We start from the raw sequence: 27,015 nt of genomic DNA on the forward strand, positions 1-27,015 counted from the left end.
CCAGGCTACACAAAGAAGTGGTGATAATTAGGCACGGAGAGCAGGATCAAAGAAGGCTGCCATCAGTGAGCAACGCAAATGTCAGCTCGTCCTGTCAGCCATAGACGGTGATCTGAGAGTCTTGTGTCTGTGAGGAGTCAAATGGCAGACAAATTGACAGGAAGCGCTATGTAGCTACTCTCCACATTCATCAAGGTATGACAGTGAAACTGGGACACTATGATACAGTACCATTCTCAGAGAAAATGATGTTCTTCCAGAAGCACAGTGGGGGGAAAAAATCTCTTATGTTCTTCCAGGCATAGCGCCACTGTTCAAGCAATAAAGTACAAAGATGGGCTGCATGCATGGCTGTAATTTCTTATATGACAGCAGCACTTGAAGCAGTGAATGAGTGAGTGAGTGAGTGAGCGATTGACACCAAGCGTGTAATAATAGCTTATGTCTCAATAACGTGCAAAGATCAAAGTAACAGCTCTTCTAGTTTTGAATACAGTCTGCGCAGGAGTGGAATATTTACAAAACACTAACATCACATTCATGTTTTCATACTAAGCAGAAGGTTGCCTAAGTAAATGAATATTCATAACTCCTGGCATGTGTTCTGCAGCAGGGCCCTGTTTTAACGCCCTGCCAAAGGAAACAAGCTATAAAACTGCTGAAGAGCTTTTGATGTCTGGCGGGTTGAAGTACAGCATGTTCTTCCTGGTTCTCTTTCATAAACAAATGGTTTATCTTTAACATCTGTTGTGCACATACCAAAAACAAATAATGGAAATTACTGTGTACAGACAGTAGCATATTCAGATCACTCAGTAATAACGTTATCATTAGTTGCACCTTGTGTGTATCCCCAAACACAAGAAATGTTGTGAAAACTAATTTCCTTAACAAACCAAAATGTCTTTTGAAGTGAAACAGCCTCTTATTCCAGTTTACACACGAGCATAGATGGATTTAATTAACTGTTTTGTGATCTAGGAACTTCAGTGATGAACCTTTGCTGTTCAGTCGAGTCTGAATGAGAGAAGGCTGAGACATGAATGAGCCTACAAACCAATGGCATTAATAAAATAGTGAATTTAATTAATACAATAACAGAAGTGTCTTCGTTATAAATATAAATCTGCTTTAAAAACTATGAATGGAATTACACCAACAGAGGACGCGGTTTTACGTTCAACTACAGACGAGCAGTCCAACCTGCCTGTTCACTGCTGAACAAAACCGAAACGAAAGCGGAACACAAGGTAATGTGCTTTTCAAAATAGAAGTACATTTGGAAAAAAAAAAAAAAGAGAGAAGAAAACATTTGTGTACAGCAACGTAAAATAAATACATTAATTCATTAATTAATTTAATAAAATACATAGTTGGTAAACACAAAGTTGGTTTCAAAACAAATAACAACTTAAAAACTGTGTATTTCTACAGCAAATGATATTTTATTATTGTTTTGTGCAGTTGAATTTCGTTATGTTTTATATTCTTTAAAGACCATGGGAGTAACCAGTTACAACTCAATCATGGGCCTAGATTAATCAGTGTGAAAAGTGTTGATGCAGCCCTTATAATATGAAGACGGTGATATAGAAATCCTGACTGAACTGGTGTGAAAGGTTCATTTATTCCATAAACATTTTTACAAACCTCTCCCCACATTTTTGAAGTCATGCTTCACTGCTCATATGCTGGTCCCAACACTTTTATCAATTGGTGGTTTTATTTTTTATTTTTTTAACAGCCTGAAGCGGAAGTGCCCTACGTGTTCCCCGCGTCTTGACGCTCGCTCCTCGGTCTGTGCCGCGTTCAAAGCGCTTCCACATCCAGTTGGACTGAAGTGAAGTCCGGGGACAGACAGCCAGCGCGCCCCGTCCCCCACTGTCCCTTTGACACACTCATCTTGTTTCTGCACAGGGACAACTGATGCTTCAATGAAGGAGCGATTCAATGACCCGCCTTTGGATGAAGTCGGAGTTTTTTTCTTGCAAAACAAACACAATGTGACCATGCTGAATCAGTAACTGTTTTATCCTTGTCGGATTTTGGAGTACCTTTATTGATCCAGGGAAGAGGGACTTAAGAATGGGCAAACTTCAGTCAAAACATGGTAAGAGACGATGTGGCTGAAAGCACTGCATATAAACATTTTTGACGTATTTCCTTCATAATCTTACAAAAAAACTAACGTTTGTCCGTTTTGCATCCCTGTTTCTGATCACGGGATCCGAAGCGTGTAAGCGCAGAGAAAACCCTGAAGGTGAGGGCAGAGCCTTTTACATAATGAAGGATTATGAATGTTGACAATCTAACAAACCATAGGGTGAGATTTATAGCTGCTGATCGACATGTCTTCTTCATGTCTCAGGAGACAGTTTTGTTGTGAACGCCTTCCTCCGGAGAGGGATGGAGGAGTGTGAGAGGTACAGCGCGACGGAGCACAAGCTGAAGAACATGCAGGTATCAGGCTTTTTTTTTTTTTTTTTTTTTTTTAATATTTCAAATGAATTGTTCTTCGTGGCGATATCAAGCCAGTAAAAGCAAAAGCAGCTTGTTGGTGGAAATGAAATGAGAAGCTCCTCAGGCTATTCAGTTACCCCTTTACTAATTTTTAAGACTTTGTGTGAACAATTTTAATGAGTGACCACAAAGAAAATAATGGGACTAAATAAAAGTCAAATTTGAACAGAATTCATTTTCGCAAATGTGTTTTTTTTTTTAATCCTCTGCTGCCCCCCCAAAAATAAAACATAGAGAGTTAAAGTGCTTTTAAATGATCAGTGATTTCCCTCTTGTTATGCAGTATGTGCATCATTCATGTTTGTTTAACAGATTTACATGAGCAAAACTCATTTTTCAAAAGTGTTTGTGTGTGTGTGTGTGTGTGTGTGTTCGCGTGTGTATTTGCTGATGTGATGGATCTGTCAGGCACTTCAAAGTTGTCTGGCTGGGGCTGTTACATTCCCTTTTCATGAAAGATGAGCTGAGAACTTCTTGACTTTGAGGGGAAGCGAACTGTATTCACAAGCATGTGTGAAGACACGCTGGTGTCTTTGCAAAGTTGTAGGCTGTTGTTCTCTCTGTCATGTCTGGCTCCGGCACAACACTGCAGCGGTTATTCCCCTGCCAGCATCACTGGATGGGTTATGACAGCCATGAGCCCTGTGTGTGAGGCGTCTTGGCAAAGCAACACACACACACACACACACACACACACACACAGGCTGGATGGAAAGGTAGTCGTTTCTCAGACTGAGGGATATAAAGTTTGCTCTTGTGGCTGCTGGCATCATGACTCAGGGCTGTGTCTTTTTCCTCAATGCCTCCCATTCTAGTGCGGCTCCCAGTGGGCAGCCCTCTGTGGCATAACATTACATCACTTCAATTAGCGTGTCGTTTTGAGGGGTACAAGAGTCCCGAGCTCGCAGACAGAAAGTGCAAAAAGTTCACACAGAGGTACCGACAATCCGTGTGGTGGGTGGTTGTAATAGTGGAAGAGTTATGGATTATATCAGGGCTATAAACCGCCCACTCATGGCAAATTAAAAGAGAAATTTACTCTGCTTCAGAGGAGTCTGAGTTCACACTCCCCTGAAGGGAAACCACCAAAGACATACGCTTGGCTCTTATTAGTAGGTGGGTCCCACCCTCCTCTACCTCTATCAAAGTCATGCCTCTGATTTATGTTGTGTCATTAGTTGGTTGCAATCGAGGCTCAGTCACCGAACAGAACTGCATAACCACTGGCATTTAACTGACCAGCTCTTCCGGCTTTCCTAGAAACTAACTCAGGAATTTATTGAGCAGGAGGTGGGAAGAACAAAATGCAATCTCATCTGCTATTGCATATGCTGGTTTTTATGTGTCTTCATGGTAAATTGCTGCAGAAAAGAATATTTTTGTAGCTTTCCTTTGTCAGAAAGTGACCTGGAAACTATGTATTTCATGCATTTTTATTAACTCCTGTACCCATAAAATTCACGCTATTCTAGTACTTTTATTCTAGAGTTTTTGCATTTCTTTTATGTACATTAGAAATCATCACTTTCGTAGCTTTTCTTTGTTTTATGTGACAGCAAACTGAATATGTTTGGGTTTTGTATTGATGTTCGGACAACACCAGTAATTTGAAGACATCAATTGAGACTTTAGGAAAGTCTAATTGACTTCTTTGGACACTTTATAGACCAAACAATTAAAATTAAAACTGATCTGCATATAGATTCATGAAAATATGTTAGTTGTAGACCTGATCAACTACCACTAAAACCAGCAAATATGCTCACTATTGCACTGCAATTGCAATGTGTGACTGCCTGCTTTTAAACAGTGACAGCTCTACCCATGCTGTTTGAAACGAGCCTACATTAATATAAAGATAGACGATGTCCCCAGGGATGTTTTTTGTACCATTTCATTTCCCATCACACAGAAAGACTTTCAGCACAGATAGAATTTATCTCGGCTGTAAAACGGTAAAACCATTTCCTTGTTCACATACTGTTAATTGATTCTTCGCTGGGATTGGATTACATGTCACTACTTGTCACTTTTCCAGATATAATTATTGGATAATGGGTTTTTGGATGTCTGTGGTTGAGACCATGATTAAACAAGTCCAAGTCAAACAGAAAATAGCAGTAATGTTATATTTTTTTAACAAGATTTGAAGTTTTTAGATTAATTTCCGCCACATTTTCTCCTCCTGAGCGTTTCACCAAATGGCTCTCACCGGACAGTACTTTCTCCACTTAGCCTTGGTTGATGAGCTGCAGGGACAGTTAAAATTACTTATAATTTCATATAGGAAGAGATTGGCCAAACACACTATTTAGCTTTGACCATCCCCCTCCTCATTGTCAAATGGGGGAGTAGGATTCCTGAGCTGTCTGGCTGTGACTTCAAAGCACAGAGCTGCGACTTATAAAAGGGCTCTGATATCAGTGGAGCCTCCGAACCCTCACCCCTCTATCCCCCTGTCCCTGGGGGATGGGCTGAGGGATGGAGTACTACCGGGGAAAAAAAACAGAAAAACAAAAAAAAACAAGCGCTAACAGAGCCCATGCCCAACATCATTCTTTGTAAACCATTAATCTCCTCAATAAAGCATCTATACAGCAAATTGTGAATGCTTTGCTACTCTGTAGCACGACATAACAAAGGATCAAGGGATGAAGAGACGTGTTTAAACATTGATATTGCTGCAAACCATGATCTAAGATTGCAGCTGGCAGGCTGCCTTCAATATGCAATCCTATAGTCTCCTTGAGGTGTGGTGTGAGTGGACAAAGAGAACGTGATTCAGCAGGACGACTTGGCTCATCCTGGCTACAGTCATCAACGTTTAGACACTATTTTGCAGGTGTTCAAGATAAGTCGTACCTGTCCAAGCACCAGGTGTAATGCCTAAATACTACAGGTGAGATCAAAGTGGTAGTCCAAGGTGCAGTCGCTCACCTCACCCCGAAAAACAAGCTCAGTGTGTAGTTATTGAATATGTAAAATGCAGAAAACTCCAAACCCTGTACTTACCCAAACCTGTGTTCATTAGTGGAAGAGCTCTGTGAAGGTTCACTGTGCTTCACCTCTGGAAACATCAACACGTCAACAGTCCAGACCCTCACACACACAACCACAGTGCTTCATTTTGGAGCTTCAAACAGACATGCTTGGATGCCCAAATAATGACAGCCTAATTCAGCCTTTCAGCACCATCTTTTGTCTCAAAACTTCCCACAGACATCGCCTGTGAAGGGGGAGCGTGCCAAAAGCTCCAAGACGCAAATTTACTTTGACTTACGGAGAGTTACGTAGCACTCACCCCTCAATAATAAATTAAGTTTAAGAGCAGAGTTCCCAAGCAGCTCACTAAACTAATTGTAAGCTAATGTTTTTTTAACATTCATTGGGAATCTGTGAATAAGATTTTCCCCTTATATAAAAGTCCTCATTTGGCAATGCTGCTGAAAATGGATGTTTTGTTTGGACAATTCCGCCGCTGGGCATTTGGGTATATCTTCTAGTCACCATGTTCATTTTGCGTTCGCAGTATTTGATTTGGATCTGAGGCTGGGATGTCTGTGTAATCTAAGGCTGTGGCCCTGAATGACATTTTATTTTTCAATACACAAGCCACAAGTTTAAAACTGAGGTCATTTCTTTTTAGTTTTGACTTGTGTGTAGTGGATGCAACTGTGCAGCTGAGAGCACTTAAAAGACTTCTTTCAAGAAATATTCTCATCGGCAACATCTCGTGACTTTTCACTTCTGTGTCTCTTACAACCATGAATGATAGAAAAAAAGCCCATCCCTGTCCCTCCTCTGCTGCAGCACTACCAGGGAGTGATACACGGTGGAGAGCAGACAAAAAGGTGTGCTCATATATGTACTGCTTTTGAAGGGACTTGAAGGCATTTGGAGAGTTTGTTTTTTTCCACCCCTTCTTTTTTTTTTTTTTTTTTTTTTTTTGAAATTGGCTTCACAAGAAGGCGAGCTGTGAGCCTTCATCTCTGAATGAAAAGCATGTGGCTGGCATCCAGAACAGCGGGGTCTTTCAGCACGGCCCCGGCAGACATCTGTTCCTGGTTTGTACAGCAAAATCCTGGAGCAGGGAGAGGGGCTGTGGTGGGAAGGGGGTGAGAGAGGGTGGCGGGGAATAGGAAAAGAGGAGGAGGAGGAGGTGGAGTGGTGGGTTTAAGGGTGTTTTTTTTTTTCTTGGGGGAGATATTTGAGGGGCTTTAAAGGTAGTGGGGGGAGGGGAGTAATGGAGAGCGCTCATCTGCCCCGTCCACAGCATTGTTTGGGCAGGAGCTGACCATTGATCTCACATTAGCTTCTATATTAGCTTCTAACAGCTTCTAACATGCAAATCACACCGCTCTCCTGGGACTTTTTCTCCTCTACGTTGGTTGCAATTTGTCCAGAGCAGTGTAAACATTATCACCTGATTGGCCTCGACACTTGTCACGAGTGCGAGACGCTTGTTTCAGCCATTCTTTCATGTTCGAGTGTTAAAGCGCGTGTCACCACATGGCTTCGCCTGTGAGTCAGAGGTCGAGTCCCTCTCTCACTCTCTGTCTGTATGTTTGTCAGGGAATGAGTGAGTGAGTGAGAGGCAAAGGGTGGTTTGTGTGGCCTGTGCCTAATGGAAAAAGACATTACAACACTGCAGGCAGATTAAATGTTTATTTTTCTGAGGATATTTATACTGTCTGAAGTACTTTGAAGCAGTTTGCTCACTTTCACCCTAATTCCCCTGTGACCTGTGCTTAAGAAGAGAGCAAGGCCTCTCTTTGGCCATCAGGAGGAATCAAAGAGACATCACACATTGGTTCACAAACCTTTGGCACAAATTAAGCGCTGTGTTAACCGTGGGCAAAATGAGCTATGGGCGCCTTATAAACCCCCACCCTCGCGAATTTTTGAGTCAAAACTAGAATTTTACACCAGGCCCCTCTACAAGACAAGTCCTCAAGATTAGGTAAATGCTCTAGCCAACTGAAGTCTCTCATTAATTTGGTTTATATTGTGTTTAAGTGGTGCATTTTGCAATTAGGGTAATGACATTACTGCGCACCCATTGTCACACAGAGAAGCTGAGGCCTTTAGCGTTGAGGCGGTTGCCCATTTTGCGCCATTGGAAAACATCATCTCTTAAAGGAATAGTTTGACATTTTGTGAACTACGCAGATGTGTTCTCTTGTCAGCAAAAGGCTGGGAACATGGGGAAACAGCTGGCCTGATGCTGTCCAAAAATAAGAACATCAGCCTGCACACACCTCTAAGGCCACATTCAGACCGACATCAGCCCTGCACCAAAAAAAAAAAACCACACTCTCTCTCTCCAGCGGTGCAGCAGAGGGTGCCAACACAGGGGGCTCTGGCAAAAAAGTTGGACCCAGCCCAGCTTTTGATGCAATGCAATGCAACGTCACACATGAAAATAGATATACACAACTATTGCTTGTTGAATGACTTTTTGACAGCATTGTGACAACTGTTGTCAGACCATAACAGCTTTTCCACAGATATTCCATACCGCTGGTTATACTTGATGGTATACATAATGATTTCTCCTCCAGCTCAAAAGAGAACACTATATATTTAGACAAGAGGAACGACAGTCGCTCAACTTCCTTCATTATTGGCGCTCTTATCTGCAGACATATGGAAGAAGCTCTGTCGCCTTCAGAGATATCGCAGCCCCATCATCGCCACTTTGAAGTCACTTACTTCTTGTCACTGCTTTTCATATTTATGAGAGATCTGTGTGCGTACTTCAGAGAGAGCCGTGTAGCTTCACAGGAACGGATCGCAGCAAAGCCATCATGCATGCAATCGTATGTGAATATCTGAACTTCCTGAATGTAGCCCATCCCAGATTCTCAGTGACACTACATGACCTAGACACGCGTGGTCACTGATGACAGCAGGGAGACCTCACTTCCTCTGCATGATTAGTGTGCTGGTGGCTGTTCGGGGCAGCCCTGCCGAGGGTTAATACTGGTCTATGTCTTTGCTTTCGCTCCCTGCCAGGGGAAAGAAAATACCTGAAGCTGGAGCCCAGTGCTTAGCGCTGACATTTTTGGCAAAGGCTGCTGGATCCAAGTCTGTGTTTGATCTTGTGCTTCTCCCAGCCAAGTAAAACACCGGGAGACTCAAAGGTTATTACATTTTAGTGTGTAAGGTATGTTTCCACATAAACCCCTGTTCCCCCTTAGAAAGCTTTAGCTCTTTTCCAAGTGGACTTCATTTCGCAAGCCTGACAGCGGCCAGGGGATATTATATTTTTTCAGTTATGGTTGTTGGTGGTGTTATTATATGCTGTCATTGTAGCCATTGTTAATTGATTACATTGTTTTAATTACATCTTCAGTGAGTTTAATGCATGTGGAGGACACAGGACGCTTCAGACTCAAAGTCTAGCTTAAACAGTACCAGAGGAGACATTGCAGATCTATTTTTGTTCAATATTTTGTTTCTTTAAATATTTGCAGATTGAAAGGGAAGACTGAGGTTTTGCTTGTTTGCTTAAAGAGGACAGGGGATTCCTCTTTTGGACATGAGTTTGTTATCCCATGAATTCAGCCAGTGGAAACTTGAGATTGTCTTCACAAAGGTCAGATGCTGACATATATTCCACAATACAAGTGCTGGGGAAACTAAAGAGCAGCATGCACCAATATAAGCTGATAGCTATAAATTTTAGCCATGACTACATCTTTTTTTTTTTTCTTTGCATGAGAAAGAAATTACAGAAATAAAAAATACAGAAAAAATACAGAAGTACAGACCAGAAAAAGGACGGCAACGCCAGAATAACCACTGAAGAATATGTAAAATTCAGTCACACCATGCAACTGTGTTTTTGAGCTACTTATTATTGTAATGCAATGTGCACCCTCTTTTGGACCTTTGCTAGGTTGCTAGGTGCATTCACTTTCTGTGTGTAAAAGACCTTCAGAGTCACCCCTGAATGCTTCGAAACTTCATCCTTGCTACACATTCCTGAACCTGACGCCCTGTTAGGTTTGAGGCTGGGGAGTAGAACACCGCACACACTGCAAACCCTGGCTTCCTGTAGGCCAAAAAAAAAAAAAAGGCCCAGTGGCGGGTACCCAGAGCTGCTGGCATTGTTACTCATTGTTGTGATGCTGTGCAAAGTCTCTGCTTCTTTTCAAAGTGTTATTTAATTCTTTACATATTAATCAGTCATTCTCATAAACCGTTATGCTCAGCGTTGTACACTCTAGGTGGAGTATTGCCGTGTGACGAGTGTTTATTTCATTCAAGGAGTCAATACCTTAAAGTTCATTTGATGTCCGAGGTAATCTTGAAAAAAAAAAACACAAGGAATTTATAGTAGAGCTGTGTTAATAGACTTTACACAATATCCATCTTCCTGTCATTCAATTTCGTATACAGAATGGCATAGTGCAAGATTTATCAAACACACCCAAACCCAGACCCCCGAGGAGTTAGGCATCTTTCCCTCTGCTCTGAGCCGAGCCTCCCCCTCTTTGGGACCCCAAGCCTGCACATGTGTAGGTATCGCTATTACTCAGCTCATAAAACGCCACAGTCCCATCTGAAAGTGGTTAGCTGTTGAAACACACGAGCAGCTTCAAAGCTTGGATCCAGGCTCTGCAGACAGCACAGGCCTGGCCCTCCTTCTGCACATCGCATTCCTCTCCAATGGGGGATGGCTGCAAACTTGCTTTTGTTACACAAACCTGTTCCCGTCATCAAAACCCTCAATGGGTCTCCATTGAAAGGAAGTGGTTTATTTTTGTCATGGGTGGTAATTTTTCAGAGGAATTTAATTTAGGAAATAATGGTTTCAGAATAATTCTTCTTATGTGTGCATAAGAAATAAGAACTTGGCGGTTCGCTCACTCTGCGTTGGTGTATTTATACACCCAAACACCTTTTGTGCTCTTTCTATATGTGACAGAAAGGGAGGGAGAGGATGAAACAGTGCTGAAAGAGGCCACTGTTCTCATTTCCTCTAAAGGCTGCCTTCTTTTCTTCCCCCACCCATTTCTTTCCTGAGCCCGTCCACTTCAAAAGCTGACCTGGCCCTGTGTGCCATGTAACGTGTTTACCTAAAGGCTCATTTCAAATAAACAGCAGTTCTCTCTGAGATGCCCCCACCCAGCACCCCCTACTGAGAACCTTTCAGACACACCATCTGCTCATAGGAGAACACAAAGACAACGCACTTTTCTAAATTTGGATGTTATTTCATGATATTGCCGCAGAATGACTTTTGCAGCATATAGTTTCAAAAAAAAAAAAAAAAAAAGTTCTCGGCTTACAGTGTACCAAAATGTGTGAGAAAAAATATCCTCAGCTTCCAGAAAATAAGCTTTTGAAGATCGGTGGCGCCAATAAATGAATACAGCAGAATTCTCCAATATAGCAGCTCAGTAAGGTCTTTCTCTCTAACCAGCACCTACTTCTATGTGTTGATAGGGGCTGAATGATCCTATCACTTCAAGAATGCCAGTGTATCAGAATATCTGAACTTTTACCCCCAGTGCCATGTGCTCAGCTCTGAGAACTGCTCTATCCTGGTAGCACCTGATTATCTCATAGCTTTTAAGATTTTATTGCACATCAGCACCTTCTGCTTTTTGAAGCATAAATCCACCTTCAAGAACTTTTTATCAAACATTAAGTGCCACACTTAGTGCTTTTAAGTGGACTGCCTCCAGACTTGTGTGTGATAGAGAGCACAGCTCCATCGGGCTTGTAGCTTTACACCTGAGATAAGATAAGAACATACAAGCAGCTAAGCTAAGCTAAGCCAGCTCATGTTTAAGTGCAGGTTTTTTTCATGGCCTCACAGCCCTGGTTTCCATTAATTATGGCTGTGAAAGCAGCAGCTCTCTGTGCGCTCCGCTGCAAAAACTGAGCTGGAGAAGGAGGTGGAGCTGAGCTGAGCTGCCCTCTGCACCATAGCCTTTTGATCTCTGCTTGTGCCATGGATGAATTACGTTCCAGAATTTCACACTGGGGAACTGTGCTTCAGAAACACACAGCTAGTCTGTCAGGTCACAAAAGTGCACACATGGCAGCTTCAGTCCAAAAGGAGGAAGCACAGATGTTACAGTCTCGCTGACTGTGGCCTCAATCTTTCTGTGATGTGTCACAATTAAAAATTGTAATTCATGGTTTGCACCATGAGGTTTTAAAATTCTTGTCTTGTAGCTGCGATTTCAGAAGTATGCATACCCTCGTATCCTTTTTATTTTTTTGACCAGCAATTTTCTTTGAGAATAATTCAACAGAAATATGAATGAGCTTTGCATGATTTTGGTGCATCAGTAATTGGCCCATGTGCTAGTTTTTTTTACATCTCATCTGCTCATCTTCAGCTTTCAACTTTGTCCCCTTTTTCATGGGAGGTTGCATCTCATATGCCAAAGCATTACAGCCAGTGTTACTTTGGCAGTGGTCCATTTGTCATATCCAGGCTTCCTTCTCGTCATCTGAAGATCGCGGAGTCTCCTCTGCTTCCTGCACCCAGCAGGAGTGTATTTTTAGGAATTGTCAGGAAAACACTTGGTGTTGACCCTGGGATGACCCCCTGTCCAGTTCCAGGCCTGTGAGGAACTTCACAGCTTGGAATTAAGCCGGTTCTTGCAGTGTCAAGAATTCTCGTGCTCTTTGAGACTGGCAATCCCTACCAGCTGGAGGAGACAGCAGTATCGGACAGTCAGAGAGTTACACAACAACAAAGAGAGAGTAAGATGTCCAGCCACTGAATATGTAGCACCTCTTTTTTTCTGCATGTCAGATTTAAGTTATTTTGTGCCAAAAACTGTGCAGCAGTCTGCAAAGCCAAGACTTTTTTTTACCCAAACTATGTTGGCAGGATGGCCTCAAGCCTTAAATATTTCATAGTAAGGAGGAACAGTACCAATTATGCAAACAAGTGGTGTCTCCTAGGACCTGAGGTTTGGCAAGTGTCATTGAGAATAGTTAGGCTATAGCAGATGAGTTATTAGAGGCTCTGCCTGGGTGCTGGCCTGTCTACCTTAGTTATTTGTTGCATCCTGCTGCACTGAACTCTGTATTTTGGCTGCCTCTAACCAGAAAACCTGATTCCCCCTTAGGGCTTAAGGCAATAATAGTACAGTACAACAGCCGTCCATCTCTGTTTGCCCAATATGCCTACCAGATGGATGTGTTGGGAGTTCATGCTACATTACTGGCTGATTGGTCACGGCTGCATAAGCTCCTCTTATCATAGTCAGTCATATGGATCTGCACTTCTCTGCACAAGTTACCCATAGGGAGCAGTAACAAGTGGGCTGTAGAGCTTTGGTTTTGGCCCTTAACCTGTTCTTATCCTGCTGGAGGACATGTTCAGGAAACCAGCAGGCAGCTCATCCACCAACTGACAAGCTATTTAACAACAGGAGTGCCTCAGATTTAAATGAGCAGCCAAAACGTCATTGTGTATCAGACACACAGCATCATTCAAGTGTGTACTCCAGTGATTCCCAATCAGAGGTACTTGTACCCTATGGGGTGCTCCTGCCTTTGCCATCGGGAATGTGGAAAACCGAACTAACTCAGATAAACTAAACTAACTTAAGTAAAAAAATAGAAATTGTAATTCTGTTGAAAAATATATCCATGTGAAGGAAGACAAGTGCAGGTCTGATACAAATCGCTCTCGACTGAGAGCGGGTGAAAACTCGTTAGCAAGCGATCAGAGAAGTTGAAAAAGTTTGCTACACGCAATCAATAAAAGGTTGGAATAGTTTAAGTTATAGATTAACTGTTGAAATTGTGAATATAGATATACAAACAGTGGCCACTGTTAGATAACTGTATAGATAAACAGTTTCAATAGTTAACATTAGCTGAAAGTAATGAAAAAATGCATTGAAAAAGTACTGAAAAAATCTGTCACTAGCAGTACAACTACAAACTTGACCTACACACTGACAGTTCAGTTTTAAGGAAGAATTTATGTAACAATGTCCACTTAACATCCAGGTTATAATCCACTCACAAGAACATGTTCAGAATATGACAGGCAGTGCTGATGAGAAGGTACTGGAGCTGATCTGACGGGGCTGTGGGGGCACATCAGACAAAAACAGTTGGGAACCACTCCGCATGTAAAGCTTGGGCAAAGCTGCTGCTCTTCCACACTGGCGCGCAGCTGCCCTTCCCCAACATGGTTTGTTTACATTTCTCAGTCACCCACAGGAGCACTGCAACGCCTGTAGCTCCACCAGCCTCCAACCACAGAGCCGCGCCCCTATGAACTGCCAGGCCGGGTTTTCAAAGCCGTGACTCAAATCCCTTGCAGCTTAACAAAACGAACAGTGAAAACAGTGGTGTTGGTGGTTATCTCACAGGTGAGAGCAATTATAAGTGACATCTCAACACAAGACAGACAGCTGGAAACCTGACTCTAACTACAGTACACAAAAAGCGCCCTTACAGGTGAGAGTGACTCTGTTGGAGTGGTTTTCACCCAGCAGGACCAGACAAGGTGGAGGAGAGGTGACTAACTTGACAGACGACCAGTTCGAACAGTTGATTTACGCTAAACCACATGAGATCACTGCAGCTGAAGAGTTGCAAATGCAGCTCGGCTGGACACTGCATGAGCGTTGGCATTGCTTTGGACTGTAATGGAATCTGCATCACAGCCACCTCACCCACAACCTGGCGTTCTGAGATCCACTGTGTTGTTTAAAGGGCCTGCGGAATGTGGAACAAATCCCCGCAGCTTTATCAGCCTGGGCGTGCTCCCCATTGGCCGGGCTTAAGAGCCAGGGGCCTGCGCGGGAGCTTACAGAATTTCACACAGAGGCCAGAAACAGAGGAACATCCTGTTTGAGTGTAACCGCCTGTCCCACACTGGCTTTGATATGCTGTCGCCTTGTGCACTCACCTCTGTTTTGTGCTCAAAATATGTTCTGTGTCTCCTGTCTGGTATTGGTGTACATCTTGACGTCCGGTACTGTAATATAGTGTATTTTAATTATTTGTTGATTGAAAGAAAATTAAGCTGCAACAATTCTGATAAATGACAGAGGTGATCAGTCATTTGTCAAACAAAAACTGGACTGCTGATCAGACAAAAAAAAAAGATGTCACCTTGGGCTTGGGGAAATTGTGACAGACATTTTTCAGTTTATGGGCTAACTAACCCATAACTACACTATGTTTATTTGCCTTTATTTACCATTTTAAGTTTTAGTTCTTAACACTTGCATCTAGACCTGAGACATGGACTTGCTTCCTGCTATCAGACTTGACATACTGGAGATTACACCCCTTTAAAACTCTTCTCGACTTCAGAGTTAAATCCGAAACATGTCTCAAGTTTTAACTTGCTAAAATACCAGAACAAAATAAAATGAAAAGACAGTGTCACTTGTGACTGTTAAAGGAATATATGTTACTATACTTTTGTTCGAGTAGATCATTAAATGTTCGAGTGCATATAACACATGGCATTAGTCATATAAAATTCCACGCTGAGACTATTGCATTACACCACCAAGCCCCGTTACCTCTGAATTAAAACAACATGCTCTCTGTGGTGCTGTCATAATGTGTGTGGCACCAGGTTTTAAACCTTACTTCAGTTTTTTGTGTGTCAGATATAGTCAACCTTGACAACCATATTGTGTTTCTCTCTTTCCAGTAACTGATCAAACACATTAACTGTGTTATGATCTACTACATATATAATTTAATACATTTGCCAAACCCAGATTCATGAGTGTGATTCCATTCACTGGTATGAAGCACATGGTTTCTAAGTCCCTACAGTAGCTGCCTGTGTGACAGCTGAGAGGAGGGCACTCCGTTACATCAGACTCCTATCAAAGCCCGCTTTAATGAAGGCAAGCTGATTACAGCACCGGTGACAGATGCAGGGTGGTCAGCCAGTGATGCTAATCTTTGTTTATGCCGTCTAGCAGGTCGTAATCAAAGTGAGAGAAAGAGCTGTGGTATGGTGAGGAGGGGTTTGGAGGGGCATGCAGAGTTTAGGAGATAGTCTTTCCTGGTTGAAGGGGAGCGGGTCACTTTCAGTGGTTTACGCGCTGCCCATAGACAGGCAAGCATGCTCATCTCTCCCCACAGCTGTTGTTATACTAGGACCGAAGAGGCTTCACCCCGTTGATTCATGTCCTGCCAAGGGAGAGGTTTTGCCTCCTGTTTGACCTCAGAGAGAGTCCCACTACCCTGAAAGGACCGTATCTGGGCCATCTTGGCCACATGCGGCCAGTCCAGATAACAGGATGGCATTCTGCTCTGATCTCATTTCCATTCATGCAAAGACATGTCATGACATGCTGATACATAGATAAAATAACCTAATTAGCAGACAAAGGCAAATGTTAGCTGTCTAGTCAATGGCAAGTACTGAGAGGGCAAGGTTGTGAAGGTTGTGATTTTTGAGGCTTAACTTGAAAATGCTCCAAACCTTACTGAGAGTCCTTGGCTCAGTCATGATAACTTGGTTGGTTGCTTGGTTATAAACTGAATAATAAAAATACTTTTAGCTTGTGTTTATATTGTGATTACAATGAACATTATAAGGCAGGCTAACCCAAATCCAGCAGTGTGTGCAATACTGTTTGTTTTAATATTGCTACTCACTACTTGCTGGGGCCAATGTGCTCTGTTGACTCTGAGCACCATAATTACCCTGACTTGGAATGAAAGCTGAGGCCTGATGAACCAAAAGGAGAGGGGGCTCTCTTTTCAGCCGTCAAGAAACCAACAGATTGTTCTTTTACTGTCTTGCAAGAGAAGAGACAGAAGTTGTGCAACCGGCCCTCTCTCTGTAGCTCCCCATATTTTCAACCCCAGCCCCGTTCCCCCTCTCTCCACCCCTCATCTCCCTCTCTTTTACTCTGCCTCTCGTCAGTGTAACCGCTCACATCTGGTTTTGAGTCGAGGCCAGGTTGGTTTCTCTTGGAATGGAGGGCTTTTATTTCTCAATGGCCCCACTCCCTCTCCAGTTTCATTCTGCGGTGAAGAGTATGCAGTTTGTTTACGAACTGCTGTTCCTTTCTTTATACTGATACTATTCAATCCTCATTTTCATTATTGGGGAAACCCACAATCAGCCCCAATTAAAGTCCAGTAAGAGCGGGAATTCTGGCTGTCTGGTGGTTGTCAAGGCTCTCCTGTGGCGCCCTCTTTAGTATCTGTCCCAGGTGGCTTTGTATTGCTAGAAACTATACATCCTGGAGGACTTCTACCGGAAGCCGCTCAGTATTCGTCTCCAAGTCACTCTCTGCATCAAATTAAGGAAATAACTGAGATTGCTGGCCTGGTTTGGACAAGTAACTCCACCATAAATGCAAGGAAGCCTTATTTTTTGAAAAAAGAAGACACAAACAGAATTAAACGTACAATAGCAACCACTGTGCTGTATATAGCTAGCTAGGCCATTTTTATGCTAATTACAACTTTATATAAAAATAAGCTATCTGAAGTATTTCAGAAAACCACATAGCTTTGAAATTATACAAGGAAGCTTCCAGACAGTATCCTGTTCTTTTTTTTTTTTTTTTTTTTTACAACATATGTTTGCTCTTGGATCCGCGTCCACACATCTGATCAAGTTGCCATATTTCATACCCCCAGGCCAGAAGAACTGTGTAAACAATCTTCATGTTAGTCTCCCTTGTTTTTGGCAATGCGATTTTCAAAATGCTTCGTATGGTTTGAAGAATGGACTAAAAGAAGTGTGTATACTTATATTTAGGGGCTGCGCTAGAGGGGGGCGAGGGGTGAGAACAAAGATGTGCAGTGTTTTCCAGTGGGAGGATGGGTGGTAGGCAGGCAGAGCGAGAGAGAGACTGCTGGGGGATGTCTGATGTCACCTGGTAGGGAGCTATGAAAGCTTCTCCTGGTTACCCTATCCCACATAAAAGCCTGGCAGTAGGCTGAGGCTTTAGGGAAGCTTGGCAGAACTGCTGCATTAAACAGGAACAAACATCACACACCTCTCTGTCTGTCTCTTATGTCAAGACGTCTGGGAGACAGAACCTGTTTACATGGAACACTGTCAGAGCATATTTCCAATGCACAGACAACAGAGATCTATTACCTTATCATCTCCTTGTCACTCTGGCTGAAGCGTCTGTCCCACACATACAATTTTTCATCTGTCTTCCCCATACCTAATATCACGCAGTTCTTAGAGGTGCATATCATGAGTTTCAGGTGTACAGGTGGAAAAAAAAGCAACACTTTGCTCTAAAATGTTAACACATTTGCGTCGCCTACAGAGCAGTTTGTGATCTGATAGTGAAAGAATGAGAGCTGCTAGATGCCAGAGCGCAGTTAATTACACATGTGGTGGGCAGATTTGAGCCCGACACCGTGGGCGATGGGGCTGGAGATGCCATGTGTTTAGACGTTAAACTGCAGACTGCGGTCAGGCCCAGGCTGCTCTCTCATTAGCCCCTCCAATGGATGTAATGAAGGTGGGGAGGGAGCCATGTGTTCAACACAAGCCCTGCTGGTCCCCTCCTTGTGCACTCAGCAAGGCGTCTCCTGATATCTGAATTTTAATTAGAGACAAGATTCACTTTCGGCAGTTGGTTGATTGATTCCTTTCATTATATTTAACGCTGAATCCTGTCTTTCATTTAGAGGTGCTTATACCTTGCTCTGCACCCTCATGGGAACGAGGATGAGAAGAATCAATGGTTGTCTTTGATGTTCCTCTGAGCTGCGGAACAGTGTGTCTGTGTGTACTCCCTCCTCCTTACATACTGCCCTTCATTAAGGGACTGCAGTACAAAGAGGGGAGATAAAAGCATCCAGTGCAGAGAGGAAACAACAACTTGGCTCCAGAAGCCACAAAAGATGGATTGTGTAGTGATGCACGTACACTATTCTTGTTTCTTATGTGTATATTTGGTGATTAAAGAATGCTGCTTGTTTGGGGCCCAGGGAGTGGTACCAGTTGTCTCCACCTCTCCCAGAGGCCTTCCAGAGTCTGTAAAAAAAACCCCACCTCCACCTCTCCCTCTTAGCTCACAGGGACTGGAGTAAGCAATAGATAGGCCCTATCTCCTTTCAAACAAACCACATCCTCCTCTGCCTCTGCTCTTATCTGCATTCGTCCTCTCCCATCTTTGTTCCTCTTATGTTTCCTTCCCTCTTTTCCCCCTTTGTGCACTCTTTCCTCTACTCCTTTCTTTCTTCTTTATTCCTTCCGCTTACTTCCTGCCCCTCTCCTCTTACCATCCTCCTCCCAAGGCTCGACTCCCATTCTTCTGCTGTGTTCTCTCAATGTCTCCGGTGGCCAATTTGCAGGGTGGGGGGTGGGGGTGGGTGGGTGTCCGAGCCTTGACCCTGTGACTCAACTGGCTCCAACCCCTTCAGTGGTGAAGGTCAGGCCCAGATTACAGACTGGAGGTATCATCCTCTGAAGTGAGGAATAATCACGGGCTATGAGATTGTTAAATAGAACCACAGGCTCTGGCGCTGTCATTACGCTGAGAAAGAGGGGAAGGGGAAGGGAGAGGGGGGGCTCGTTCACCTAAACGCATGCAGATGTTCAGACTCTCACTTGAGCCTCGGCTCTGTTGAAGGTACATGGAGTTCTTTTGTTTTCTAGCATCTATCTGTTTTTTATTTGTCTCGTTTCAGTGGGCCTCCTTGATTCAATCTGGTGAGATTTTATTTCAAAGTGTGTGTGGAGCAGCTTAGAGGACTGAGAATGACGTAAATAAGATGAATCATTTGTTGTTTAAATACTTGTGGTTTAGGGCCTGTGCTGCACTTAATTTTCATTGTTTCCACAATCCAGTTGTAATTAAAAAATGGCTGTGTGTGCGCGCATTGAGACCCTGTTGCCTTTCCCTCAGTGTGCCTCTGCATTAGCACATGTGTGGGATGGTTATGAATACACTGTGGTTCTGTTTCATGCAGGATATAGATTATTCACATATGACAGCAGAGCCTTTTTCCCCTTCCGCTGCTTTGTCCCACTTTTATTTTATGGCTATGGAATTGTGTATTTAATCAGTCCCATCCTATCTGCATGGAAATTTCCATCTGGCAATTATTCTCCATTCAAAATAAATACACACATGTTGCTGAGAGCTCATTGTGAGGTTTGTTTTACATAAACCAAACTTCTCAGAGTCAGGTTTTCAATTAGAAATACAACAGAATTTCTTCCATCAAACACTTCTCGGTGGGTTCCATGTCAAGCAGGATGAGAATAAACAGGTTGGCTGAGCGAGAGAGCTCGGATGATGAAGTGCATTATGGGTTTTTTTGATGGATGTGAGAAGGGTCCATTTGAAGGGCTTGGAGGAATCTTGAAAGCTTGGCTGTGGCCACGCTCGCTGTGTCCCAGACAGTGAAACACAATAAGCGTGCAGATGTTCAAAGTGTTTGGCCGCGCTGGAGCCTCCAGCCCTCTCCCTCTCATCTGAGTAGGAAATGCTTTAGCTGGAACTGTTTGTTTTCTCTGTGTCTGTGGTCTGAACTGTAGATTCACTTACATCTCTGACCCCCCTCCCCTCCCTCTCGCTCTCTCTCCCTTCATGTCTTTCCTTCTCCCAGGAGTTTCCAAATGGTGAGCTGAAGGAAGGACAATTCACAGATCAACACTGTCCCCTAGAGGGTAGGTGGAGAAGGATGTGTTTTTACTCATTGATAAGCTTTGTTCGAAAAGAATCCTTTAATAGTTAATGCTGCAGAAAACACACACGAGTTCATATGATAGATTAGCATGTATGAGCAGTTAGTGTGTATGATCACATAAATAATACAGCCTGAAAGATGGTATATAGATAGTTATAATGTCATCAGTGTGCATTTATTATTTCAGGATGTGTATGTGCGATTTTGCTTGATGATCAAAGAAAAAAGGTTGATGGTTTGTCGCCTGGTTGATGCAAATATTGTGCTATCACAAGATTATAGTCTTGGGCAACTTCAGAAATGCCAAGCATGGTTTTAGTGATACTAACGCACATGCAGTATGGACGCAGAGGTACAAAAAGAGTTTCTTTGGAATAAATGGGCTGTCGTGTTTGGATACCACATTTATAAGGAGCAATCAAGAGCTAAGTTAAGGTTATGGTTTTGTGAGGCCTTAAGATTTTCTCTGGAAGTGTAGCTAATGAACCACACGAGCTATTGCCTCATTTCTGCATGAGATATTTGCTCCTAACTTCAGTGTGTCCTCTTGTGTTGACAGTGGTTCTCCCTCCTGAGAAGGCTGAGGGCTGTGAAAGCTACCTGCAGTACCTGCACTCAGAGGACGGGGAGCGGGAGATACTTAGAGATGCCAACAAAGCCCCCGGGAAGAAGCGCATCAGCCTGGATGTAAGCCGTCATATCACCTGGCGACATTGCTATACTGAGATCTGTAGTGTATCATTACATGTTCAGTTCAGCCTATGGTAGGATTTACCATTACATGTCTTGTAGTCCAAAAAATTACAGCCCAGTCGCACTGGGACAGTAATTATTAGGAGCGCCTATGTATATGTGTTAGGCCTGTGAAGGACCAAGGACCTGGACATGATATTTCAACACACAAGCAATATGTAACAAAAGGAAATAACTTGCAACAGTGAACTAGTGTTGCTTCACATGACAGAATTTTCAGGTCATGTAAAGGTCTTTCTAATTGAAAACCTGACTCTTAAAACTGTTTTGTGTTTCAGTGAGAGAAAGTTATTTAAACATAGGTTAGAAAATAAATGAATGGTGGGTAATCTCCATCCAGGCTGCCGCTGTATACCCTCACCCTGTGCACGGAACAGCTGTCTGTATGTTGACACTGCTCCAGACCATATCCTGATTGAATTTAGGGTCCAATAAATAGAATAAATAGATTGTAATGTTTAGACTTGCATGTTTTAAAGAAGTGCTTAGATCTGCCCTTTGGTGATCACTGCTGGTTATGTGAGCTGAGGAGATATTATAGAACCATAAAGGGCTGTTTCTCTCCCTGGGGTCTCCTCCCTTGTAAATCCACACTGCCTTTCACACAGTGTCAGCTCTCCACCATGCATGCAGTGAGGGCCTATGTTCCAGATGTTTATTTTTCCAATTATGGCCATGTTACTAGATACATCTGAATGAAAGTTATTGCCAAAAAGTTGTAACTGAGTAGTTGTTGAGCTCAGTTTTCCTGGAAAACGGTAGAAAGACGAGGTCACAGTGGAAAGGCTCGCCACTCTCTGCTCCCCTGACACACGCTAAGAGCAGCTGAATGGATTTTCTAGAGAAAAAAGATTTGTTTACGTGCTCTGCTGTAGAGCTTGGGATGTATGAATTTATACAAAAATGTGATGTTTTTTTAAGCTCCCTTCCTTTCGTCAGAGAGACTTGAGTTGTTGCCGTTGTTTATTTTTGCTTTGTAAGGCAGTGTTTAAAGTTTCCTGCACATAAATAAATAAAAAACAACACTCATACCCTCCTAAAAAATGTCAAAGAACAAACTGAAGACAGCTGTGATGAGTAAATCGGATGTACTTTGCTGCCCCCTGTTGTTATAAATACTGCTTTGTGTTTAGTATATTGTAGATATTCATGTGTTTGTATGCACAGGACTTGGAGTGTGATGTGTCTGTGGAGGATGACAACCGTCAGGAGTGGATCTTCACCCTTTATGACTTTGACAACAGTGGTAAAGTTACAAAAGAGGTGTGTATGTTTTAGCTGTTACTATTCTCCCTGTCATATTCTTGTATCTGTGCTCCTTGGTGTAGAGTATACGATAGAGTGCTGCTAACCAACAGTACAATTTCTTTTCTTCCCATCACTATAGGACATGTCCAGTCTGATGCACACCATCTATGACGTGGTGGATGCCTCTGTGAATCACTCCTGCCATAACAAGAGCAAAACTCTACGTGTCAAACTGACTGTCACTCCAGAGCCAAGGTGCCACAGAAGAGAAACAGGGACAGGTAAATGAAAATACAAACAGAAACTGACATTCAGTATGCCTTATAGATTTGTAGATTTGGGGATAGTTTTGGTTCTGAAACCCAGATCTGCACCTTAGTAAGTTCTCAGTTCAGTCCATGTTAATCTATAGGTTATTTTTTATTCTTGTGACATCTTTGGTGTTAAGCATTCAGTCACTGCTGTGATGTTTTTGCAGTGCACTTGACAATCAACAAGTGTGGCCAGTACTGTCATATCCTCTTCTGTACATTTTCAGATGTTCAAATGTATTCTGATGTTCACAGTGCCTGGCTCATGGTCTGTGTATATTTTTGGACTTGCTGGATACTTGCTGAAAGATGAGAACCTCCCTGAAGGCCTTTTTAATTATTTAAAACAGCTAACGTATCAAACAACTACGGCTCAGGTTAATTGAATGGAAAGAAAAACAACAACAATCCAGTTTTTCAGTCTGTAGGTGTGGATGTTGCTGAACACTGCTCGCTCCTCTGAGCTCTTGTGCTTTCTCTCTTCAGATCGCAGTCACCAGGAGGAGGGGCGCACAGCGGACAAACGTATGTCCTCATACATCAGGTCAGTACCCCAGAGGCTTGTTTTTGTGTAGTGTATTAATTCTTATGGATTAAATGAGTAAAATGTTGTAACTCTCATTTGGCCACTCATCATTTGATTCATTTTTAGTAGTAGAGGGCAGAACAACGAGGCGCCGGCCACCGAGGGTCAGCATTACTGTGTGGATGAGAACACAGAGAGGAGGAATCACTACCTGGACCTGGCTGGTATAGAGAACTACACCTCCAGATTTGAAGGTCAGTATCTTTTCATTGTGTTTTACAGCTTGCTGTGTTGAACCCACATGATGTACAATATTAAAATTGCTTAAAGGGGAAACAGCAGTCATTTTAAATACAGTTAATTTTAATTATACAAATAACTGACCCCCTGCCTCTGTGCTGTCACTTCAGGAACCACCCCTGCCTTCCCTCCCCAGGAGCCTCATGGTCGGAGCTCCCAGAGCCAGAGCCAGAGCCGCTCCCGCTCCCAGGAACCAGAAACCCAAGTTATTCACCAGCGGCGCTCGCAGATCATCAGCGATAGCTACAACCCCACAGAGTCTCGAAGCAAGGGTACACAATTCCTCAAATCGCCCAAAGGAAACTACAAGGGAAGCGGAGGGAATAATGGGGGAGGCAAATCCACTAAATGTCACGGCTACCACCCCCCTCTGCAAACTATGCTGCACAGTGGCAGCGCAGCGGGCCACGGAGGTCAGGATGTGTACCACTTACCGCACCAAGCCCAACCTTCCGGCCACCACCAGCACCCGTTGCAATACAGTCACAGCAAGCGCCTGAGGGCCAAAGCCAGAGAATCCCTGTCCCCATCCAAAACCCCGCTGTCCCCTCAGTCCCACCCCCAACAGCAGCCCCCTGTGCCCTCTGTACTGCCAAGCCTGGAGAGAGAGCAGGCGTCCGGCCCTTCTGGGAGCCCGGGGTTTGTGGTTCCTGTGGTCCAACGCCACGAGCACCACCATCACCACGAACACCACCACCACCACCACTACCACCATTACCACCAGACATGACCACCCTCAGTTTGCAGTGACTGAAACTGTACAGGACCAACCACAACCAACCACACCAGTCTGAAGGACTTAACGTCATCCCACGGGAGTGTCTCATGCTCTGTCCAGGATCTTTTTACTCTCCTCTTGCAAGCTATACAGATATATCCTGAGATTAGATGTACTGAGGAATGGTGTAGTGTGATGGCAGATGATATTGGACCGGACAGATATTTTTCTGAGGTTATTGTGTAACAAAAGATGCGTGGTACAGCTTTGAAGTGTTTGTCGATTTTCTGCTGGGACTGCTGCGATCGTTACCTGTTTTCAGTAAGGGTACAGATACCAGAAAGAAAACAGATCAAAGGACTTTTGACCTAACATCCTCTGTCTCTCTTGATGCTGTTGGTTGAAGTCCCAGGAAGCTATATATCAGAGTAGGTGTGTTGTTCTGTGTGAGACCTTTCCAAAACATGGATCTCAGGTGTAAAGGTGCTGCTGCTCTCAAGCTTTTCACAGAAGCTTCCTCCTCTAGGAGGCCTGATGTGGACCGAGGGGTTTCCTGTTTGGGGAGGGAGTATAAAATCACCACTGCCAGTTTTAATGCAAAAATATCTTGCTATATGTATAAAAAAATCTATATATGTAAACACATTTTATTGTATAATTATTATACTGTATATGCATATTTCATCATGGATATAATTATGCATATATGTATTTTGTCTTTTATATATTTTAATAAACGTTATATCGTTCATTTACATTATTGCAGCCACAGTTTGTTTATTTCTGCTCATGACACACTTGCCAAGGGTGTGGCTGCTGCCACTGTGTGGACAGAAGTAGAACAACAGCAGCACAAACCTCTCAGTATGATGTTATTTGTTGATAATTAAACACTAACTCAAACTCATATTATTATGGTTTGGAGGCTTGAGAACAGATAATTAACACCTAAGTGATGTGATGTGAGCTTTGGTGTTCTGGTCATTTTAAATTACACAGCGGATTCAAGGCTGATATTTTGCAGGCAATAGACTGCTAGTGTTGTTGATTTGTGGTTGTATGTATGATGTAAAATGATTAGCCTTTGGTGTGATAAGAAGATAAAGAAGCAATATGCAAGTGACTGAAGATCGACACTGTCATCTTGTTTTTCATCATCAACAAATGAAAAGCTCTACATTACTACCAGCTACATTATGTTATACAACCACATTTAGTGTTTTTACAGTTACAGGATGGTGTCTGGTTGTCTGGCCACAAAGATGACTATAACTGAAAGGTCTTACTTCTGAAAGCAGTTTCCACTTGCACTCTCTCACTGTCTGAAACTGTCCGCTCAGTCAATAAAAGAACATCGCATTAACCTGTGAGAGTTTCAGTACATGACTGTATTGAGTCTTCCCATAGGGTTCACACTGTTGAATAATAACATCACCACAGCGGTTCTGTTTGCCATTTAGATGGAAGACCAGGGAAAAGTCTTATGCCACATGATAGTGCCTATAATCCGCTGTAACTCTGGTGCATGCAGCATCTGGCCCCTTGTGCGTCAATTAATTTGTGGTAATTTGATTAAAGACAGGTCTTGTGAACTGCACGTGCAATGTAAGTAAAATACGAAATGAAATTTTAAAAAGCTAGGTTTTGACACAGGACTCCTCAAAGACAGAGGAGTTCAGCCATCATTTATTTCATTATTAAGCATGTGTGCTTTCCCTATTAATGCCACATAGCTGATCAATCTGAGTCAGCCACCAGGTGGCAACAAATAGCTATCAATGAGGCTTACAGTGTAAAGTAAAAATACATGGGTGAGGATAGTTTACCAGCTGATTTAATGAATGGGGAGCTCACAGAAATATATTACTATTGTTTAATATTGATGACATGTGATTCTGATATACTGTTGAATGTATGGAGCTGCTCCATAGATACGACATAGAGCAAATTGAGATAATAAGAGATTCAGCAGGGCCACAGCCCAGTTTCACATCTGTTGAAATCATGAGGTGAATATAAACAGGGCAACAGTGAAAGAGAGCATACATGCCCAGTCTAAATCTAAATGACGGTAATGACAGTGTCTGATCCACATGTAAACAAAAGAGTTGCTCCACCGGCAAAAGACAGGGACAGGCTGTTTCGCCTGAATTAATTGCAACAACAACTAAATGTGGTTATAAACTGACAAAACAGTCTCAGCTCACGGCCCACTTAGTGGCTGTTCTGGAGCTTTTCATCATATAATGTGATCTTCATCAGCAGATGGATGTTCCAATTTCAGTTTCCTGGACACTTTAATGACTTTTTTGGTCCATGTTGGCTTTAAAGTTCATTCTTAAACCTCGTAAGAAGCAGCTGACTAAATAATCTCACTTTAGCAAGGGCCATTTTGTGGTCGTCCTGGAGCTTTAGATCATATCACATAATCTTCATCAGCAGTTGAAAAGGAGAGAACTAAAGCTCCGAAACAGCTGCTGGTTTGATGAGATACACAGTAGTTTTACCAAATAGTGTGTGCATGGTCAAGAATGAACCTCAACAAGAAAGAACAACACAGTCTGTTTCTTCAGTTACACAGGAAAATAGTTCAAAATGCTCTCTAATAGTCTATGTCAAGTGGGAATGACTGTCACACCTTAGAGGAAGTCAACATGAACCTGTCACCTTGCTGAACACGCCTGCCTCACATGACCATGTGGACGCACGCCTGCAGACCTACCTGTCAGTCCAGGGAAACTTAGAAAAGAGCTCAACTTTGATGTTATACAGTAGCTAAATCTCATCTACGCATTCCAAACGACTAATTGAGCCCGTGTGTTGTAAATTAATAAATAAAACAGCCGGAATAGAAGTTTCTTTGTGGCGCTTCATATCAACGCGCTTTTGTTAATTGCCAGCTCAGCTCAGAGAAAGCAGCATTCCCCGCTCCGGTCGTCAGGGATTTAGAGAAGGACTGAATCCGAGCCCCGGCTGAGACAAACAATGGCAGCTAT

At 43.0% G+C, this 27,015-nt stretch overlaps 1 protein-coding gene across 4 annotated transcripts; it reads left to right on the forward strand.

Annotated features, from left to right (window-relative positions):
- Positions 1 to 1,828: 1,828 nt before the first annotated feature.
- nkd2b (NKD inhibitor of WNT signaling pathway 2b) lies at positions 1,829 to 24,776 on the forward strand. 4 transcript variants are annotated; one of them, XM_071470338.1, is made up of 10 exons: positions 1,829 to 2,110; positions 2,234 to 2,260; positions 2,369 to 2,460; positions 20,083 to 20,143; positions 20,723 to 20,850; positions 22,084 to 22,179; positions 22,304 to 22,445; positions 22,962 to 23,019; positions 23,128 to 23,255; positions 23,412 to 24,776. In XM_071470338.1, the coding sequence occupies exons 1-10, from the start codon at positions 2,086 to 2,088 to the stop codon at positions 24,029 to 24,031; spliced, it is 1,377 nt and encodes a 458-aa protein (XP_071326439.1). In that variant the 5' UTR covers positions 1,829 to 2,085; the 3' UTR covers positions 24,032 to 24,776. The 4 variants fall into 4 exon arrangements, with proteins under 4 accessions (XP_071326439.1, XP_071326440.1, XP_071326436.1 ...); XM_071470339.1 differs by having other exon boundaries at positions 1,954 to 2,110; positions 23,131 to 23,255; XM_071470335.1 differs by having other exon boundaries at positions 1,954 to 2,109; positions 2,224 to 2,260.
- The last annotated feature ends 2,239 nt before the right edge of the window (positions 24,777 to 27,015 follow it).

Source organism: Trachinotus anak, unplaced genomic scaffold (genome assembly GCF_046630095.1).
Source record: "Trachinotus anak isolate AG129_WGS33_773 ecotype Australia unplaced genomic scaffold, CSIRO_AGI_Tana_v1 ptg000032l, whole genome shotgun sequence".
NCBI classification, from domain to species: Eukaryota; Metazoa; Chordata; class Actinopteri; order Carangiformes; family Carangidae; genus Trachinotus; species Trachinotus anak.

Bases quoted from the DNA above. Each gene is read 5' to 3' on its own strand.
- nkd2b (XM_071470335.1), top strand. From the start codon at position 2,086: ATGGGCAAACTTCAGTCAAAACAT. The intron at 20,144-20,722 runs GTAGGTGGAGAA...TTGTGTTGACAG, and splicing joins TCAACACTGTCCCCTAGAGG to TGGTTCTCCCTCCTGAGAAG. The intron at 22,180-22,303 runs GTGTGTATGTTT...CCATCACTATAG, and splicing joins GTGGTAAAGTTACAAAAGAG to GACATGTCCAGTCTGATGCA.